General features: G+C 27.4%; 3 protein-coding genes across 4 annotated transcripts; 2 read left to right on the top strand and 1 right to left on the bottom strand.

The window, feature by feature from the left end:
- The first annotated feature begins 403 nt into the window (after positions 1-403).
- On the top strand, positions 404-11,756 carry LOC135925716 (small ribosomal subunit protein mS35-like). Of its 2 annotated transcripts, XM_065461175.1 has the most exons (7): positions 404-512; positions 554-621; positions 660-897; positions 954-1,336; positions 4,908-5,087; positions 10,711-10,830; positions 11,281-11,756. In XM_065461175.1, the coding sequence occupies exons 1-7, from the start codon at positions 413-415 to the stop codon at positions 11,506-11,508; spliced, it is 1,317 nt and encodes a 438-aa protein (XP_065317247.1). In that variant the 5' UTR covers positions 404-412; the 3' UTR covers positions 11,509-11,756. The 2 variants fall into 2 exon arrangements, with proteins under 2 accessions (XP_065317247.1, XP_065317248.1); XM_065461176.1 differs by lacking the exon at positions 10,711-10,830.
- A 204-nt stretch (positions 11,757-11,960) lies between these two features.
- Positions 11,961-12,638, bottom strand: LOC135926725 (serine/arginine-rich splicing factor 4-like). Its single transcript, XM_065462656.1, has one exon. It carries the CDS (start codon positions 12,636-12,638, stop codon positions 11,961-11,963), a length of 678 nt encoding a protein of 225 aa, XP_065318728.1.
- Positions 12,639-14,204: 1,566 nt separating this feature from the next.
- LOC135926724 (uncharacterized) lies at positions 14,205-21,452 on the top strand. The gene is made up of 3 exons (XM_065462655.1): positions 14,205-14,286; positions 17,267-19,029; positions 21,318-21,452. Exons 1-3 carry the CDS (start codon positions 14,205-14,207, stop codon positions 21,450-21,452), a joined length of 1,980 nt encoding a protein of 659 aa, XP_065318727.1.
- Positions 21,453-22,547: the final 1,095 nt, after the last annotated feature.

Below are 22,547 nucleotides of genomic sequence, written 5' to 3'. Positions count from 1 at the left end.
TTAAAAAAATAGAAAATATTAATTTGCTACCCTCATGTACATTTTTTTTAACATAGTAAAAAAATAGTAAATTTTTAATGTAATAAATATAATATATTTTTTAACGTAGTAAAAATAATAGTCATTTCTTAACATAATAAAAATTATATTAATTTTAACTTTATAAAAATTATATTAATTTTTTTTTAACAATGACAGATTATTTTTTTAACATAGTATAAAAATTATATTAAAATTATTTGAAATTTTTATAATAAAATTTAAAGGGGAAATGCTTCCCTTGCATTAATGGACTATGTTATGTTTTTATTTCATGTAACAAAGTTTTTTTTATTAAATATGACCTATTTAGTCAAGTTATGGTTTAGCACTATTACTTAAAATTAAATTCCCAACCCATTCATTTAAAAACATGCTGAAAATTTACGATTTAAAACTTTGTAAAAATTTTCATTTATCTTGTATAAGTCTAAAGGTTATAAGTGGGTATGATATAAAACCAGATGATATAAGTAATAATTATAAATCTAATAATATCAAAATAATATTTTAGGCGAAAATGAATTCAAACGATATACTAAATCAACTGAGGAAAGGAAAAAAAGGCGCAGTATTCAAAAAGTAATTTAATTCATATTTTTATTTTCATTGTTATTTAGAAATTTTCTATGATGCCTCCACGACATACTCGTATGCCTATAGATCAAGATTGGCCTAGTGTTTGGCCAACAGCATCAAGTTTTAAAGCATCTGTTGTTCCTCTACCTCTTAGACAAGGCAATGTTTCTTCTAAAAGAGTCATTCCCTCAAGTTTAGGAAATCTTGAATTGATGAAAATACCAAACTTCCTGCACTTGACTCCACAAGCTATTAAACAACAGTGTGAAGCTATTAAAAGTTTAATAGATTTTATGTATAATAAATGTAGACGTTTTATATTCATAATTTTGAAGAGTTCTGCACACCATGGCCTAAAGCCTTATCATCGCAATACAAATTTAAAGGATTAATCCCATTTTATAATACTGGTGATGACAAGAAGAGTGGAGTCTATAATTTATCTTTTGTTGAAACATCAAAGCTTATGCCTCCTGGTATTGAAAATCCTTTTGCAAAAAATAATATCCAAGAATGTGTCAAATCTGATCAAACTAACAAACATTTAGATAGCCATAAAAATTTAACTAAGGCCGAATTTGAAAAAATATATCAAACTGAGGCCAATAAATTGGATAAGATAATGTCAGAACATTTTCCCATTGAGATAACTACTAGTGACTATTGTTTCTCAGCACCTTCCCTAAAAGATCCAAGGGCTAGGAAGATATCTATGAAAGTTAAATTTATATTATATAAATATTTCTTATAAATTGGCATAATAACATTTTCATCAAAATCAAGAATCCATTATTTTATATCTATCAGTCAGAGTGCTACATTTTTTCAAAAACCCTGGAGCGCCCCTCCTTTTTTAAATTGGGGAGCGGGAGCTAGCTCCTTTTAGGACTGGAGTGGAGGAGCACCGCTCCTTTAAATTTAATGTATAAATTAAATTCTTTTTTAAATATTAATAATATTTATTAAATAATATGCATTATTAAATGTTTAGCTGAGTTTTATATTGGTTTTTTATCTAATCATTTATATTAAACATCAAGTTTTCCTTTTTATATTGAAAATTTTTTGGAAAATCTTGTAAGTCATATTAATATTTGTTTTATAGATATATAATAAAAAATAGTTTTAGATATTATGGATTTAGATGTCATAGATGAAGAAATCGAATTTCCATCATACAAAAAATATTTTAAACTTCTAAAAGATGTTGATCCAAATGATCAAACAAATTACGGGCAAAATGTCTTTAGTGTTTAAATAAAACTATTTAATTTTCAAAAGTGAGCAGCTTTAATCTAAAAAAGCATCTAAAAGTAAAAAATCTTTCTTTTAAATACAAATTAATTTGGAAGATTTTTTTGGATTCCATGAAATTGATCATCAGGAAGATAATATATTGGACAAATATTTTTTAAATAATGATCCCAAAATTACTATTTTTGATAAATTCCCTGAATTAAAAAATATATTTATAAAATACAATACCCTGCTTCCCTATAGTGCTCTTGTGGAGTGCCTATTTAGTATTGCAAAACAGGTCTTAGGGGAGAGTGGATGTTTGATAGATTCTAATTTAAAATTTATTAATTTTAAAAGCTAAAAAAAGGTTATAAATATTTTGATAGATAATTTAATATAAATAAAGCTTTTTGATAAAAAAAAAATAAGATTTTATTTCGTATACCTTCTAAAAAAATAAAAATCAAAGGAGCGGTTATGGAGTGGCACTCCATTACTTGGAGCGGGAGCTAGCTTCTTTTAAAAATGTAGTAGCGGGAGCGGGAGCTAGCTCCTTTTGAGAAGGTAGGAGCGGGAGCTAGCTACCTTTAAAAAGGAGCGTTAACAACTCTACTATCAGTTAATTTTATATAAAATTTGCAAATTTTAATATATCTTATTTGACATTTAGCTAATTTGTATATTGACTTTTGTAAAATTTATCCTTTCTATACATACACATTCTTTACGGCATGATTTTACATGATATTGTCCTTAAATTTTCATACTAAAAATCAAGACTAATTTTCTAAAAACGCGATTGGTATACGATTAAATTGTCTTATTACCCAACCCCACATATGTTCAGGTTGCGGTTCTGCAGTTTTGGGCAATGGTAGACATAGTCTTCATTGTCGCTTATGTAAAGGTCGAATTGTAAGACATAATCTATGCAATTCTATCATCCTTAGAGCTCTTAGATCCGCTCAAATCCCCTCCACTCTTGAACCTTCTGGTCTTTTCAGATCTGATAGGAAACGGCCTGACGGAATATCACAAATTCCTTGGAAGCGCGGTCAATTCCTGGTCTGGGACTACTCTTGCATTGATCCACTCGCTCCATCAAATCAAACAGTTATTATACTTGAGAAAAGGAGTCACTCAAAATAGCGAAATGTTCTGAAATCTCTCAAGAATATATTTTCATCCCCATCATTTCCACTACCCTTACTACTATTGGGAAATATGCCTTATCCTTTTTCAAGGTACTCGGCTCCCACATCCGTCAACTAACCGGTGAACCCTGCGAGGGGTTCTTCTTAAGGCAAAGGCTCGCCATTGCAATACACAAGGCTAATTATATTTGCTTCATAGGCAGTCTCATTCTACAAGATGATCCTTCTTAACCTCAATACCTTTTATAACACCGTCACAAACATATTCTCCAATATTTTATTATATATTTCCTGTTTTTTTTAAGATTATACTACTTGATGTATAATCTTTTTAATGTTTTATTCCCTAGAATTATAAAATTTAATATATTTTTATAATATTATAGCACTATATATTTTTTTTTAGAAATAATTTAATTTTTTGATTTTACATGATATTGTCTTTGAATTTTCATACTAAAAATAGGTAAAAAAAATCTAAAGAAATAATTAAATTAAATTTATTTTTTATACAAATATTGGGAAATAAAATATTAAAACTATTTTTCTTTGAGAAGTGAAAATGGGTATTTATTTATTAGCTACAAATCTTCTTTGTTATAATTTACTGAAGGTTTAAAGCCTTTTTTGAACATTTGTCATTCTTCCATGCTTTCTTTGTTAGCCTATTGGGATTTTGCATCATTAGGCAATGAATAAATATTACACCTAACAGGTAGTGCAAAATAATATATTTTTTTAAAATTGGGTACATGAGCAACAGTTCGTCATTCAGTCTTCATGATTGAAACAAATTTTTTTTACCTTAGATGCATCTTATTGAAATTGATCAAAATCAATTCATGTTTTTGATGTACTTCGGTGTAAATATGCTTCCAAATAATTTAAAATATCTTGTAACTAACAAATATAAGAAATTTAAATTTTTGTTAGAAAATTTTTTTTTTTATTAGTATAAATACCTTATTTTTAAATTTAATGTCAAAAACACTTCTTTTTTTTATCATGAGTGTTTTTATTTTTCATAAAAAAATCTTAAATTTTAACAATAAAATAAATTTACCCTATTCTCTAATTGATAATTATTCCCAAATATCTACATTAAATTCATATAACTGGTGTTTTTCCTTTTTGGTTGTAAACTATTTCTAAGCCTATTTTATGAAAAATAATATTTTTTAAAAAATTATAAATTTTGGACTATGGGTGTCCAGATTCGTCTTATTTTTGATACTTAATACTGTTTAGCCTCTCAGCTATTTAAACTAGGACACTAGGTCTGTTTTAAGTATTTGGAGGCATTGTTATTTTTTGTATTTTTAATTTGGTTTTTAAAAAAAAAATTATTTTGCTTTTTAGACCGTTTAGTCGATACTAAATAGCCGGTTAAACAGCCGGATTTTTAGTAACAAGTCAAATAGGACACATATTATAGACTAAGAAATATATCTACATTTGCTGAATATTGTGATTTTTGTTTGTGATTATCTAACTTGAGCCTATCAAAAATGGATGGCCATAGGCGCGATGTTTATCCAATATTTTTTGTTTAGAGTATCCTTGCTAAAAAATTATTTTCCTCATGCCGATTCCAGAATGGTATATCCAAGATATAAGAAGATTTTTTTGGTCTAAATCTCATGGTATAAGTCGATTAAATTAATTTCATTTAGAAGTTTTAACCGCAGACTTTAGCTAAATCTTAACATTCTAGCCTAAAAAGCGACGAATTTCGAAGTTTATCCAATAGAAACCAAAAAAAACTTTTAATATATTTTCCAATACTGCTATAATTTTACTTTGCCAAATAAGAATTGGTTCTTATTCTATTTTTTCTAATATATTAAAATTTTTGGGCTGCTATTTTTACTACTCTAATTTTTTATTGTCGTTTAGGTGAGTGTAGAATCTCTCCGCCTAAATTATCATGGTACCGACAAACTCTTGAGACTAGTTAAAAACATGTATGATTCTGAAAAAGGAGTTTTTAACTTAATTACGGACAGATGTCCTACAAGAAAGCAAAATTTGGAATACGCCTATTACCTACTCACGGCTTTGTACCACGAATCCAAGGTATAAATTATATTTTTCTTCATTTATTAAATATTATTTTTAATTACTTGATTATTGGAGTCATACCGCCATTTCTACTATTTTTGTAAAAATAGATCAATAGACTTTCTAAAGGGAGGGGATGCCAGCGTTGCCGGTCACACCCCATATAAAGTCAAAATCAAACTGATATTAACCATTATTATTTACTGAACTTGTCGAACTTGAACCGTCAAAAATTTGTAATCAAACAAACCTGAATCGAACATTTAAAAGGGTCTGTAAACCGATTTTTGAATCTTTTTATTTGAATAGTTTTAAAGATTATAATTAATTAAAATTTATCAATAACATCATGTAACATATTTTTTTAATTAATTGTTTAACAGTTCAGCTACCTAAGTTAGCCTATGGAAGTGTTATCAATCACAAAAAAATTTCTTTTATTGATATAGTTTTATAAGATGATATTGTAATTATACGGTATCAATAGTATTTTTTTGAATATAATTATATATTATACTTGTTAAATACTGTATATTTGTTATAAATTAGATTTTCAGTATATTTGATAATAAAATGCACATTAGTAACTCTAGTATAGTCTTAAAGATTAAATTTTTGAAAAATGTGCTTTTTCATACTTAATTCTTAAAAGGTTGGTGTGCGAAAAAGTATGAATGGGTTTTTATGGACCGAATCTGAACCCTAAAGCGTTATTTTAATCAGAACCTGAACCAAACCAATACTCTTTTATAGTTTGGATTTCTGCACATCTTGTGGTTATTAATGCTTACTTATGAGATCGAGTATCTAAATACGGTGGATAATAATCAAGTGCGATTTTTTAAAATATATTTTCTGGTATTAATCTATTTGACTCTAACGGGATTTAGTAAGGTATGCAGTATTATACATCCTCGTTGGGAGAAAAATTTTATATACTTTCTTGTTATTGATATTTGGCTACGGTAACATTAATTTTTCAATAAATTCACATTATACTATATAGCTCACGCAATTATTTTCGATAATTCTGCATCAAATTATTAAAGATTTGGCTTAACCCATATTAGGGTCTGTGTGAGCTTTATAAGTGATTATATTTACATGATTTTTATTTTTTTACAACTAGTTAACAAAAACTTTTAAATTTTGGTTAATCGAACTGATTATGATTTTTTTTAAAGAATGTATAATTTACCTCAAAATTGTTAAATGAAATACTAAATAAAAATTAAGTATTTAGGGAGTCATTTCCAAACATTCACAACTTCCGTTATAAATTTGTGTTGTTTTATGATCTCTCTCTAAGTAAATTGATAATGGTTAGATAACACAATCTCTAGATTAATCGACCATCAGTGCAACTGTTTTTATTTGACGCATGCTATATAACAAATAATTAGGATAGATTTGAGAGTATTAATAGCTAGATATAGTTTACAATGGTTTGTTGTCCTTTTTTTAAAAAACATATTATTTTTTAATTTCAATCATATATTTCATATCAGATTAATTGAGTAAATCTTTACTTTTATAAAACTTAATAATTGCCTTAAACCTGATCGAAGTGGTGATATAAGTGAATCAATGTAAAGTTGCCATATAGATTGACGACAATTTCTTCTTTTGAATCACTACAGTAATTATTTGACCCATTATTTTCAAATATTAGATAAGGAGGTCAACTCAAGCCTCATCATACCATATGAAAATGAATTTCAAAGCTCTCTAGATCCTGTTTTGATTATTTTTCTTGTCAGGTGTAAAATATGAATTTTAAAAATAGTTATAATTTCGATTTTCAAAGTATAAACATTTATCTTATCATTTTTTTAAAGTTAGACAAGGAGAGAGTAATGTGTATCCATAAAAATAATTAATGTAAAATTTGCATTAATAATAGCTTTTTTTAATGATATTTTAAATCAGGGTTGTGCATTTGACCGGTCAAATACAATTCGGTCAATTGACCGATATTTGACCGGTCAAATATGGTCAAATTCAAATAAATGTTTTTTACACCAATATTAACTTTATTTTGCATTTATATAATATTATAATAAATCTATGTATAATAATAAATATCATAATATTTTTTAATTCATTCTATAGTCAATGTTTCACCCTCCGTGGCAGAGTCTTGTTCCGATTCATATTCAATATCATTATTTTCTTTAATATTTTTAATCAATCTTAAATTAAGATACACTCTTACTAATTTTCCTGCTGTAGAAGCCTTTAATCTATTTCTGTTTTTCGTGTGAATATTGCCCCAAACCGACCAATTTCTTTCAGAAGAAGAAGTCGAACTAGGAAATGTTAGTAAAATATTAGCGACTTCTCTTAATGGGCAAGGTGGGCAAAATGCATTCCACCAACTTGAGGCCGAAATTTGATTGTTTCTTATGGAAGTTACAACTTTCCACATATTATGGCTATTAAATATACCGCTTTTGCTTCTGAAATTTACTATATTACTCAAAATATTTTGATTATCACCACCTTGTAAAATACCCAATTCTTGTATTATATTACATGCTTCATCAAATTCAGTATTAGTAAGATGCTCCCCTTGATATTGGGGGTCCAATAAATAAGCAGCATTGTGAGCACATGTATTTATATCAGTTTTTCTCTTTTCAAACATAACCTTAATTTTTTTTTCTTGAGATGGAGAAAATATAGAATCATGGCATGATTGTATTATGTGTTTTTCCAAATTAAGCATCTCGTTTTTTACTTGGGCCAAAGTACATTTATCCCCTTGCACTTTCAACAATGAGGTAGCTAAAGGTTGGAGTATAGCTAAAAATTTTAAATTTTTCGTCCAAAATTCTTCGTTTAATATATTATTGGTAATTTCTATGGGACAATTATCACAAACAGCTTCTTCAACAACTGATGCTTTTAGAGCTTTCTTGCATATTTGAATTTGCTCCATACATTTTATTGACGATGCCCATCTTGTTTGGCTAATTGTACTTAATGTAGATGGTATGCCATGAAGATTCTTATTACGGGAAAATACTGCAGCTGGTATGTGTTTATTCTTGAAAAATTTAACAATTTTTTTAATTATTGAAATATGGTCACTGAAGGCGTCCAATCGTTCAAAATCGTGAAAGAATAACTGCAATGTATGCGCTGCACAACCATAACATTGTATATGATTATAAATAGATTCAGATTTTAGAATTCTCCAGGCTGCTTTCATGTTAGCTGCATTATCAGTAACTAAAGAATATACTTTTACCGGATTCAATTCATGAATTACATTTTTAAATTCCTGGGCAATATAATCTGCCGTATGGCGATTTTCCTCAGTATTTAGAAATTTGTAGAACACTGGAACAGGCGTCATCACCATAAAATTAATAATACTCTCGTTTCTAATGTTGCTCCAGCCATCTGATACAATTGATAAGTAAGGAGCTTTATCTATTATATCTGCAACTCTCACCTCCATATCACCTGACGCTTTGTCTAGAAGATATCCAGCCAGCTGCCTTCTCCTGGGTAATGTGTAAATAGGACGTATTTTTTTAAAAAATTCTTGGATTTAGGGATTTTCAGTGATGTGGAAAGGTAAATTGCTCGCATATACAGCCTTTGCAAACAATTGATCCAGCTCATTTTTTTCTTTGGGATTAATTCTATCTATGAAACCGGTTATACAAGATTGAGATTTATATTTAATCGCCTTGCTTGTAGATTGATTAGAAATAAGGGAATCAAATTCTCCTGAGTCACAAGACAAAATATTGTTCATTTGATAATCATTCTCACTAATTTCACCCAATTCTTCATTAGAGTTAGACTTAGAAGTATTACAAATTACATTTGTGATATTTTTTGTAGAGGTTGATATTTTGGAATTTGAATAAAATTTTTCCTTAATTATAACAGGGCACATAGTACAGCTGCTTAATAAATGTTTGACCATTCTATCAACGTGGGTGATATAGGACATCTTGCAAAACTTGCACACCGCTTTAACTGATTTACCATCGCGTACTTCTTGAAAATGTTTCCAAACATGATGCTTTGGTTTGACCATAATCCCTAATATATTAAAATTTAACAAAAAATGATTTTGATTATTGTAAAGTTAATCAATCTTAACTATTTTATAATTATCGACCAATTATTCCAATAATTTCTTAATATTATAAATATAATATAATAAACTTTTTACCAGAATTGAATAATATTCCGTAAATCTGACCAGAACAATTAAAATGAAAATTAATTTTAAAAACCAAATATAGCAAGTGTAAGTAAAACAAATGAGAATTAATATAATTTATACTCGGCTAAATATTAAATAAAATTTAAATTTATTAAAAAATAAGAATGAAAAAATTATATTATGATTATAATAAATCGGGTATTTTTATTTTTTTTAAGAAAAATGAATTGAAAAAAATAAAGAAGACGAGAAACGGCAATGATTAGGCAAAAAAATAACTAAAAATATTACTATATTTAGAAAAATTACATATTTATATTTTAATAAAAAAATAATAAGATTGATAAACATGCTTTTAATGCATGCTAGTTAATTATATCAAAATATTTATTCGCCATTAATATTTTAGAGTATTTGACCGTATTTGACCAGTCAAATACTCCTCTGGTCAATTGACCGACATGCCAACCCTGTTTTAGATTACTTAATAAGAGAGCTAATCAATGTTGATGTTTATATTTATAAGTTATAAACTCTCTTTACATTATAAAAAGATATTTATCCATCCTAGAGCCATAATCAAAATTTCTTAAAAAATTAAAAATAAATACATATATAATTTAAGAGCTCAAACTCATATTTTAGTCCTGATAAAGATAATTAAGCGGAGATAAGAAGCTTTCTAAAATTTTATTTTTAATAACTCCTGATTGCATTTGAGAAAGACCCCCATCTAATATTAAATTGTAAGTTCATATCTGTATGTAAAAAAAAATAGTTGGTCTAAACAAACATGCGAGTTAAGTGGTTATATCTTGATACACATATCTAAATAAATAAATAAATAAATGCTGTATTTATACTGGATTTTATAATATAGATTTCTTATAAAAAGTAGCTATAAAGACAAATACCAAAAAATCTAAATTTATCGATTATTTTTTTAAAAAAAATGAGTTTCAGAATTTTGCTATATTATTTTAAGGGTATTCTAATATAAAAATGTTATTAATAAAGTATAGCGAAACACTATGTTCTAGTCCAGTTCCCCAGTGAAAAGATTTATGAGATTTTATGGTTTAAAAATTTGAAATTCATTCATTGTAACTTTTTTGTTTATGGTTGTTCAAAAATTTAGATTTTTTTTATAGCGATGGAATGCTGCTAGTTTTTAGTTTGTTTGCATAAAGATGGAATGTTATATCAAGATATAGTTAACCCTCCTCCAGAGATCTTCATGATTATTTTCTAACAATGTTCGTACAAGATTTGGCAACTAAATTGCTACCAGAAGATCAAAAATAATTATTAGAATATTTACATTTTAAATCTGTCTGACATTTCAATAGAGATTAGAATAGATAATCTTACATTTCTATCTGTTATTTAGACCCTTTAAGAAATTGTTATTAGAAATTGTAAAAAAGGTATAATATAAACAAAATATAGAAAGTTGAACCATGGGAAGAAAACGGCAAAACGGACCAGGATTTAGAAATGTACTTTTGGCATAAAATGCCATCGAGTGATTCCGCTTTAAGAACTATCAAAGATTTAAAGAAGCTTAGCGTAAATGAATTATATATATTTATTTGATTGTAAAATTTATAATACATTAAACGACCTATGCGACTCCATAAACAGCACAATATTTATTTGTAGAAGTTATTTTTTTAAAGAACTTTTAATTTCCACTGTTAAATTGTGCTTGTTGATATTTAGGATGGATTTATACATCCATTTAATCATTTACCTAACAATTAAACTTTTACTTTTTTAGCCCCCCTCCCTCTCCACCCTCCTTTTCAACTATAATTATAAATATTATAGTTAAAGAAAGGTTAACCTATCTTTCATTTTACAAATGAAGTTTCAATCCAATTTTATATAGCTTAGACGTTTTATATTTAACGGTATAGCTCCTCGAGCTTAATTATTTTGTTCTAAAAAGCTCAATTCCTTTTTTTAATATTATGCTTAAGAAATAACTTCTATTTTTACAACTTTACGAACATTCAGCTTACTCACCCAGATGTGAGAACACCGAATGCTTCCTATCCATCTTTTATCCACTCCCTACCATCCGAACGAGAAATTACTAAAGAAGACATTTGCTCAAACTCAGAGGTCAGAGAATTCGGCAATACCGTCTCGCGTTATCATGATAGCCCTACAGAAACAGAACAAAATATCAAAGCTTACAAAAATTCTGTTATTCGGTTATTGGGAATCTCTAAATTTGGATAAAATGAAAATTGCGACGATTGTTCCTCTCATATATAAATATTTTAATTATGTAACTCATTGTTAATAGTCGAAAACCTTCTATACACATCTTGTGGAACATGTAGTATACTATCAAGATTTTAAATTTAAAAAAAATTAAATTACAATTCCAACATTAGATTTGTTTATTTTTCAAACAACAAAAAATCTAATATTTATAACGTCTTTTAAACAATTATTAAATTACCTTGCTTTCCAATTTTCATAAAATTTACACCAATAATTTATTATTATTTATATTCTTCAAGTGATTTACATAACATTTTTTATTACAATATAATTTCTTCGTGTGTAAAATGCCTGTGTTATACATGTAATAAATTTAATTTACTTATATAATAATTACTAATTAATATTATGACAAAACATTATAAGCAAAATGATAGTATTACAAGTATAATAAACTAGATCACTTATTTCAATTTTTTATTCAAACCACTTGTTCCTGGCTGGTTATTTACCCTGGTAGCCGGTTTAGACTTTACAGATTTCTTCAACTTCCTGGTTCGCGAAAGCCTGCTCGTGCCTTTAGTTCCTCTTTTCCTCTGTGAGCTTAATTTGCTCCGATTTTGCGATCTCCCCCTTTTCACGCTCTTACTTTTCTTTTGGCCTGAATTAGAAGACGAGCCTCCTTTCCCCCTCCCCCTAACTGTTTTCTTTTCTCGTTTAGCAGTGACTTTTTTGGAGCTCCTTTGGCTAACTTTCGATTCGCTCTTACCACGGGATCTCTTGATCCTCTTTTTTTCCCCGCTTTTCTTTGTCCTACTAGCCTTCATATTTTTCTTCATCCCAGGCATCTTCATTATCAACCCTTTGCCTTTTTTCTTTCTCGTAATAAGTTCTTCATCGTCTTCCTCGTAATGCTTGCTATTATTTGCCGACGTGAGGTCCAATTTCTCGTAATCATCGTCTTTTATCTCAGCTCTTGGGCTCTTACCATTATCCTTATTTGCCAAGTTATTTGGAGCTGAAGCTGTTGAGGTATCTGATGAATTATTATCTAATTCTTCGTCAGAAATATCGTCCGAATGCCTGGTATTTGTGTTTAATGGAGATTTATTTTTGCTGCAATTCTGATTTACTCTTTCCATGGTGGATAAATATTTATTAACTTGTTAATAATGTTCTTTTTTCCAATTTATTAGTTTTTATTTAACAATAAAACAATCATTAAAAATATTTGTACTAAAAAAAAGAAGTCTAATCAAGAAATTATTTCAATTAATTAGAATTGTATAATTAGAATTGTGTTTTTCTAAATTTTATCTTTAATTTAAAAAAAAAGTTAAATATGACTTGTTCTATTACATTTTGAATTTATTAACGATCTTTAGATTTTTAGGTTGAGGATTTTATATCGAACTAGCTTTTTATTTTACAATTCATGAATTCGAATTTTGATAATATTTCTGCTAACAGTTTATAAAAACTAAAAATATTGTATAATTAATAACATTTCTTAACTTTAGAAATTCTTTTCTTCGATTACAAGATTTTGTTAATTTTTTTCTTTAAAAACTATTCCTTAAAATTCCTATAATAAAATATCGGTTATTATGCTGTCCAATATCTACAAGGCTTCTTCTCTTTCAGCCATTTTAAATAAATTGATATTAAAAATAACTTAGGTGATCACACCTCTGCGTTAGATAACGTAGACTGGAAATTAGATTTGCCAAATGCGTTGCGTTTAGTATGTTTAACACTTTGTGTTAGCTGAGTTACACCCATGATATTTAAACCAAATTTTATTATAAAATGTTGGAGATATAGATTTGTTGATTATGCTTTCAAAAAAAATACTTTTTATAATGATGTCTTCTGTTAATTATCTTTATAGCAGGACCGTGCTGACGGAGAGGGGCAGCCACACCGTGCCTTCGAAATTAAACAATTTTAGAGACCACCAAATTTTGTAATTTTACTCAATTATTTCTAGCGTCTTGAAAAATAATAATTTTGTTTTGTATGTTAACGGCAATGTGTTATTTTTTCAACTTTAAATCATATTATAAATGGTCCAATGGATAACGGAAAAATTGTCTACAATTCATAAGAGAGGTATTTTAAACATGCTGGTATACATCTCCGGTAAAATTAGAATTTAAAAAAACGAGCTGTAAAAATGATTTAAAGTTGAAAAAAATAATTGCCGCTAACAAATATGCTATATACAAGGCATTTTTTTTAAAAAAAATCCATTTATGAATTATGAAAAAGGTTTGGCATGTAATAAGCCAAATGATTATAAAAAAATTAATTTATATTTTAGTAAAAAAAACTTCATTAATTTTTTACTTAAGAAATATGATTTTTTTATTGAAATTTTTTTTTTGATTTTTCTTTTAGCAAATATAACAAATTTATTTAAAAAATTCGATTTCTAAATGACTATTTTGATAAATATTTAGTCTATTTTATAAGGTTCATTTTTTATAGTTGTAAAGATATGAGGCACTATTTGGATAGTCTGATTATTCTATTTTGAAATAAAAAACTTTAAACAATAGTCTTCATTTAATGCACATAAATTTTGGTTGGGTATACCTAAAATTACTCTAATCTGGATTGATTTGATTTAGATTCGATTATTAAATGTTTAATTTAATATATAATATGCCGGTTTCAGACCTTTAAAAAATGACGCCACAAGTGAAATGCCAGAAATCGATATCCATCTCGATGATGAGCATATTGATATTCTGATGGATAATCATGACGATCCTACAGAATTCGCTGGTTCACATATGTCTTTTTATGACAATTCCACAAAAAATCGCTAGTACCACAAACTAGGACGTTATAGATGATTGCCATTGTAGATAACTGATAATCTGCTAAAGTTTTTAGTAGAAAAAGATCCTCAACGAATCGAAAATTTAATTTTCCACTAAACCAAAATGGTTGCCATTTTTCTGCTCCATTCCCATATGCGAAAAATTTCCAATTTCAATTAGTCTATCGTCGTGGCTTGTGTACGTAATGAAAGATACAATATATTGTTTTTATGTTAAACTTATTTCAAATTCAACAAGCAAATTTAACGAGTCTATGATGGCTGGTAGTTCTTATTGCGAAAAATTTTCAAATAAACCTATGTAAATTGTGTTTCTTTAAGGGGCCGCCAAATTGCAGTCAAATGTTTTGACACGACGGTGCGTTACAGAAATGATATATAAAATATTTTATTATAATCATCGGATATCATGTCTTTGTTAATATTTTAGGTAAACTAAGAAAAATTTTAACGATTTGAAATTTTTTGGCACAGTTCCACTGGAAAAGAAAATACATTACAGAATTTGATATCAGTTATTTTTCAGCTTGTTTGTGAAACAATAACATAATAAGATATTTCTCTATGTCCCTTCTTATTGTTCAGTTTCACACCATTCCTTTATAGCAATTAGGTGCGAAAGCGATGCCTACAATTTTTTTGGAACCATGGGTTGAAAAGTTTATTTTGATCTCCTCATTGAATTTAGCCTATTGTGAGAAAGATATGGATAATGTTTTTCATAAAAAAGCAAAAAATTGAAGTAATTCGTATCTTTTTAATATTTTTACTAAATTCTTTGGTAAGGCAATAGTTTAATATGTAATTATTGTTATTTTTTGCATTTTAAATCATTAATTGAGCTCATTATTTTAAATTTTGAATTCTGATTTTGCCAGAAATGCATTCCAATAGGTGTATAATATAGAGATCTGCAAAGTTAGGCCCGGCCCGTACCCTGCCCGGCCCCGGGCCTAATTCTATTTTAAATAATTGGGTTCGGGCCGGGTCTAATATTTTTAAAAAAAATTCGACCGGGTCGGGTCGGACCTTGAAATTTTTTTTAAATATATCTAAATTTATCAATTTTATATTGAATTTTTTAGTAAAATAAAAATATTTGATTTTATTTATTCAAACTAACGACATATAACATATGTCTTTTATTTTGAGTGATTATAAAAATTAATTTCTATATTTAAATAAATTCGGGCTGGGCTGGGTCGGTAAATTTATTTTAAAAAAATTTCGGGTTCGGGCCGGGCTTGAAAAATAAGGCCCGATGCAGATCACTAGCCACCCTATGAATTTCAGACAATTTTATAATAAACTTTTGTATAAATTTCAATCCACATTAAAAATTTGAAAAAATTAATATAAATTAAGGTTACTTCAAAAGTCATAAAATTGTCTGAAATTTATAGGATGAATTATTCAACACATATTGGAATGCATTTCCACCAAAATCAGATCTTTAAATTTAATAAAACGCTCTCAATTAATGATTGAAAATGTAAAACCTAATGCACATGTCGGGAAAACCATTAAACTATGGCCTTATCAATTTTTTTTATAAAGAATCTAGTCTTTTTTTAACCCCTTAGTCCAAATTTTTTTTAAAATGAGTAAAAATAAATTATTTATATACTCCTTAGATAGAAAATTTCCAGTTTAAAATTTATTTTACTATTTATAAAATAATATAACTCCATATACCATCTATGGGCGTCTAAATACAAAAATAATGTTCATAAGAATAGAAATGGTAGCATTATGGTAAAATATTGTCAGATTCTATGTGTAATCCACTAGTAATAGAAGTTATATCATTAAAGCTAAAAGAAATAGAACATTTATAATGTGACCAAAATAGGAACATAAAAATGAGGAAAAGTTAGAACGTAATAAAATACAAAAACTTATATTAGCCTGAGGACTCTTCTTTTAGCAAAGATATCACACTGAGGAATTTTATAAATTTATGATTAATGATAATCCACTGTTATACTTGAATTATTTTTAAAAAACAGAAAATTATTAGAAAAAAAAAATAGCCATTGAATGAAGATCTGGTTTAAGATTGTAATCCAGATTTGGGCAAAAAAATTTTTTCAGTTTCCTCGACCAGTTAACTTAAAAAAGAAGGTAAAGTTTGGTTTTAATAAAAAAATGAGAGTGCCTATTTTAATAAAATTAGAGCTTTATTTAATAAATAACTATGTTGTCCATTTAATAGGCCTATTCAAATCATAAGCAAAATTTAGGAAATTTATAAAAATAATCAAGTCCAATGTAACTGCTATAATATTTAAAGCTGAAAGGTTAAGCTAGGGATCGTTTAGCAATGACACTTTCCTAAATATCATTTTAATCAAATTAGAATACTATATTATTTTTTTTAAATGCAACAATCATATATTATTTAAATTTCTATAATTAATGTTTTTGATATTATATTAACTTTCCTTTTTCCTCCCAGTAAAGATCTAATTTAATTAAACTTTTTAGGCAACCATTACAAGAAATCTGGGAAAAATGTCAGATCGTATTAATGCACGTTACAAGATGCCTTTTCTACATAATACTCTATAAAAATATCTCAAATTATTTTTTCGGCATTTTCAATCTAATAACACTTGTCTTGTCCATAATTCAAACCCGAGGTAAAATTTTTCTTAAAACCTTATACCCTAAGCCGCTTAGTTGGGTACCGATTTCAAAAACCACTAAACCAAGATTTTAGCTGAAAACTCGATTCTCAGCTGTAAGGTTCACCCATCTATAGCTGCTAGGACTAAGAAAATTATAAATCGAGTAAATGCATTATTCGTATTCTTTTAAATTTTTGAAACGAATAATTCATATTAGTAAAATTTGAATCCAACATAAAATGCGTTGTAAGTATAAAAATATTTTATACTATGCTATCATAAATTGGAATAGACATTGACGATCAGAGTACAACTTACTACTCGTGCCGATCTAATAATAAAGACAAAAAATATTCCATTGAATGCAAAGACGTAGTTCAGATTTCGGAAGTCAACGAAGCCTTCAACAATTTGTACAAAAAAATGATTGATTCGACCAATTTAGCCCACACTGAATCTCCCAATTACTCAACCAACTACAAACAATCTATCCCTGGCATACATTTCAGTATTCATTCTTCCACCTTTTTTCAAGTGAACAATATTAAAATATTACCGGAATTTAGGTCTAAAGAATTCGTAGATGCGCTGCCAGTAAAGATGAGTGTAACCGTATTAAACCTCGCCCACAACGCATTCTCAAATCTGCCCAAGACGTTTTTCAAATTTTATCTTGAAATCTATAAATTAGATTTGAGTTACAATAATTTTAAGTCAATATCAAATACAAGGATATCTTCGTTAAAAAGTCTAACAACCATAAATCTAGGGCATAACCTTTTAGCTGAAGTGAACTTAACTGATTTTAACAAATTTTTCAAATTGAAGTATCTTTATCTCGGTAATAACCCTTTAAAAACATTTAACCATTTTGATAAATCAAACTTACCTGCTTTAGAAACCTTTGACGTATCGCATTGTAATTTAACGTACGAGCCTCTGAACCACACCAAAATTTTCCCGAGCCAATTAAAAAATTTTAACATAAATAATAATCCTGTGCTTTGGTTTCCTATCCCATTTATTAACAGCGTCATATCTATTCGAGTGAATCTGTCGATCGAAAACTGCAGCATCGTTTGCAGCTGCCAAAATAGTATACTTTTATTCTACTTATCGTCACTATTGGAAGAAACAAAAAATCCTGAAGATAAAATGATATTTTATCGACCTATGTGCACCTGGCCATCGGGGATGAACAAATCTGCCCTACAGTGGTACATGGATAGGAACAAAACTTGCGAAATTAAATGCCCCGTGAAAATGCCATGCGATTGCATGGAAAACACTTTAAATATCATATCGTGCGTGTATTCATCTTATAAAGTCATCCAAGATATTATATGCGAAGCCGCCGATGCATTAAATGTGAATGACATCGAGATGCGACTTGTTTATATAACATTCGACAACGGCTATATACCCTATGATTTCCTTACGAATATTAAGTTTACTATTCTCCACATTATATCTTCCGGTATCACAGAGTTAAGAGACAAATTTCTGGGCTCTACTCGCAAAGAAATTACATTATTATCCCTAGTAGGCAATCTTATCACAAGATTGAATGAGTTTACATTCATGGACGGGGGGGAAATTATATTGTTATCGTTGAAGTCTAACAAAATTTCACAAATACATCCGGGTTCTTTGGGTAGAAGATATTTAGAAAAATTGCAAGTTCTGGATTTATCTGACAATGAAATCACCTATCTTCCTTCAATAGATTTCAGTGTAAGACTATCGAACCTCAGTTTAGCCCATAATCCATTGAAAACGATAGACTATAAATTTGAACCGATATCTATAGTACAACTAAGTAACTCGAATTTAAGATGCGGTTGCTCTATATATTCCCTATCGATAGTTATATCAAAGGGAACAGTACTCCTAAATCCTGATGGTAAAGAAAATGTGTGCTCTTACAACACCGATAATAATGATCTAAAGAATTCTTCAAAAAAATCAATCACCAAAAATCTTCCCAATAAAGCGATTAAGAGTTTAATCAACGATAAATTTTTATCCGATAACTGTTCAGACCAAATAAATATAGTGAATATAACCAATAAATCAAGTCTCCATCCTTTAACATTAACGCACAAAGGAAAAATCAAATTATCATTCTTATATTATATCTTATTCATAATTTTAATTATGGTTTTGGTGGCGATAATATTCAAGCAGAAACAAATAAAAGGTAATTTAAAAAAAACAAAGATATTTTTTGATAAAAATGTAAATGATCGTTAAGTAGATTATTTAAAATGCGACAATAAGGAAATATTTGCACTCTTGTAGCACTTTGATCAAGAAAAAATTTACTTTTTTATTATTTAAATTTATATTTCGGCAGATAGCCCGTTTAGATAAATAATTTAATTATTAGTGTTCAATTGATAAACCTACAAATAAAATGTGAATATAAACTATTACATAGATATTTTTTCTTGGGAGTGTTTTACTATTTAAAAATATATTGTTCCGTTACTATTATATCAGCTTACTTTAAAGTTTCATTCTAGATTCTGAATTATATATTGAAATGTGATGCTTATAAAATACCTTATTAATTTAATAGATTTTTTAAGTCAAATATATTTTATTTTTAGATTTCGTTGTTAAACGGCCAGATTCATTCCCGGGGTAAACCATTGTTATTATATTTTAAAAAAAAATTAGTTAACTTCTTTTCCGTTTCGGTAATCAATGAGTTCCCCTCTTTTAGTGTTATTAATATTATTTAAAAATGGTACTCATTAAATTTAAAGCCCACTAATTAAAATGACAAAATGTTCTATACAGCTATTGGTACTTAAGACTATCTTTAGATACAATTTCAGTAATCCAATAAATTAAAAATTTTGTTTCAGTATAAATTTTTATTTATTTATTAATTTTATGGGTTTTTATCAGTAAGTATAATTATATTTAAAAAATAGTTTACAAGATGCATAAAAGTTAAAGCTGTTTTAAAACCCGTTTAACTTCTTTTTTATCTAGAAAATCAAAAGATAAACCTCTATCAGTTCAAGTTACCACAGAAAAAGTGATCGAAGAAAATATACCATATTTTGTAGAAAGGTTTGACTATAGCACCTTCATGAATGTTAATGAAATTCCTCTGGACAAATCCATAAATTATAAATATTGAAATTGTTCTTAAATATCTTTTATATTTATTCGAAATCTTAATGGTTTTTACGTTTTTTTGCATAGTATATATATATATAACATTTTTTCAAAATAAAATCAAAATATCACTTGGAAATATCTAAGGTAAGATAAAGCCTTATATTTAACTTTAAATATGTATATAATTTTTCTGAAATTCTAAATGTTTTAGCCTTTCTGGTTTTGGATCTAATTTTGTTTGAATTTATTTAAAGGAATATTTAATTTCATATCAAAGAATTAATAAATTTTGCAGTGCAGTACGATACTTTCAAAAAAAGTAACGTTAAGAAAACTTCGTTACCATAAAATTATAGTAGATTCACTATTTTTTCATATATCATTTTGTAACATATTTTTGGACATTTTTTATTTATTTTTAACAATAATTATTTTTAAAAACTTTGATCAATTAAACAGGAATGTTTGGCACTTAACACAACCTTCCTTGTCCTAAAGGCATCAACTGGTGCTGATGGCATTTTGTTAGTTTAGTAAAGATTATAATTGATTATATGTATGAATGAAAATAAAATTTAGATTAATATATAAGATCTATATTACAATTTTTCAAGGACATGAAACGAAACGTTCCGGGCACGTTCCGTGAACAGAATATTATGAAACGCCATCAAGAACTGATTCCGAAATTTAATATTTTAATTTATTCAAATATTTGTATTTATAATGAATGACACAATTATAAATGTTCGTTTTTCTTTCAATAGTAGTAGTTTTGCTTAATATAATTACTTATTTATATTAATGATTTTTTTAAAACCAAATTTAAAATAATTTTAACTGTTTATAAAATTAATATTATATAGCAATTATAGTGTTATTAAAAGTTATTTTGAAGAGTAAATAGTTATCGATATTAGTTTCATTTCAAATGTAGCCAAAAGTAACGGTTACATTGCATGTTTACTTTATGTTTTTTTTTATCATACAAAATTTTTACAATCATTAAACAATGGAATATGGAAATACAATTTTATTAAAGAAATAATTTTAATGAAAAAGGATACATCACATAGTTATTTTATTTGTATTGAAGAAATTTTAATATATTTGCACCGAAATTTTTTATGAATAGCACAATGATTTTTCATAAAAATTGGAATAAACTAAATTAACAATAAACCTTTTTCAAAATTTATTTCTAAAAGGTAAGCTTTTTTGTCGAAAAATTAGCTTCTTTTAGTCAAGTTAAACGGTCCGGCTTTCTCGGTTCAGGCTGCAGTTTGATGTTTGTTGGTTCAGAAGTTCGATTTTTGCAGTCGGTCTTTGATTTGGACCAATAAAAAGGAAACTTTTTTTCAAAAATTACCATGGATGCCCGCAAGAAGAGAAAGGGTGTATCTCAACCTTCCCTGGAAATTATTTTCATATAAATATTGAAAATTTTAATAGTTTTAGCAGTGATAATATGTCTTGTATGTCTCTTTCCAATTCCAATGCATTTATTTTCATATAAATATTAAAAATCTTATTATAGTTGTAAAGGTGACAAAAAAAGATGATTTAATTATCTTTTTATGATTATCGAATAAATATAGACAATATCAAGTGGTTTCAGAATCGATTCAATTTTTATTCATATACCAAGCTAGTTCCTACATTTCGATTCTGTTTACTGGACGATGACCTTCATTAGCTTCCCTAGACTAAATAAACTTTAAACAATTGTTTCGAATTTAGGAGATTAATGTTTCACTTGCGCACAACCAGATGATAACAAAAAAAAAATCATCTATCATTATTTGAGAACATTATAGAAGATTTATATATTGGGAATATTTTATAGATACTATAAATGATATAGGAATAAATAATGATTGTGAATGAAAATACTTAATGGCTTAAGATTTTTTGCACAAGTTTCCCGGCCCATTAAAATTTTACGGAATATCAGGCCAGGCCCGTTAAAATTTTTTTAAGAATTTTCTGGCCTTCACGATTTTAATGTCATCTAACTTTTTTCAATGTCAATTACGACTCTTATATCTTTCCTCAATGGTTATCTATTTCTACGCCGTTTTGTAAATCAATTGTGTTTTATATTTGTATTGTGCATTTGTAATTGAACCATATAAATAATTGGTAACTCACTAAGACTCGGGGAAATTTTTAATTTTTTTTTATTTAAAAATAATAAATATGCGATCGTGTGGATATGGGTGGAAATTTTTTGATTTGTAATTAATTTATTTAAAATAGTATTAATCAAAATATTATTTGATTTAAAAAAATATTTTAAAATTTTAATATCTGGGCTGGCCCATTAAATTTTATCTTATATAATAATTAATATGTATATACTATATTATATAAAATTACTTTAAAATAATATTGATCTCTCACACCCCATTTTTATAAATATAAACTTTTAATGGGAT

The sequence above is a fragment of the Gordionus sp. m RMFG-2023 genome, chromosome 3, assembly GCF_954871325.1.
Source record: "Gordionus sp. m RMFG-2023 chromosome 3, tfGorSpeb1-WG-v2, whole genome shotgun sequence".
NCBI lineage: Eukaryota > Metazoa > Nematomorpha > Gordioida > Chordodea > Parachordodidae > Gordionus > Gordionus sp. m RMFG-2023.
The sequence above is the reverse complement of the archived record's forward strand: the minus strand, read 5'-3'. Positions and strand labels throughout refer to the sequence as shown.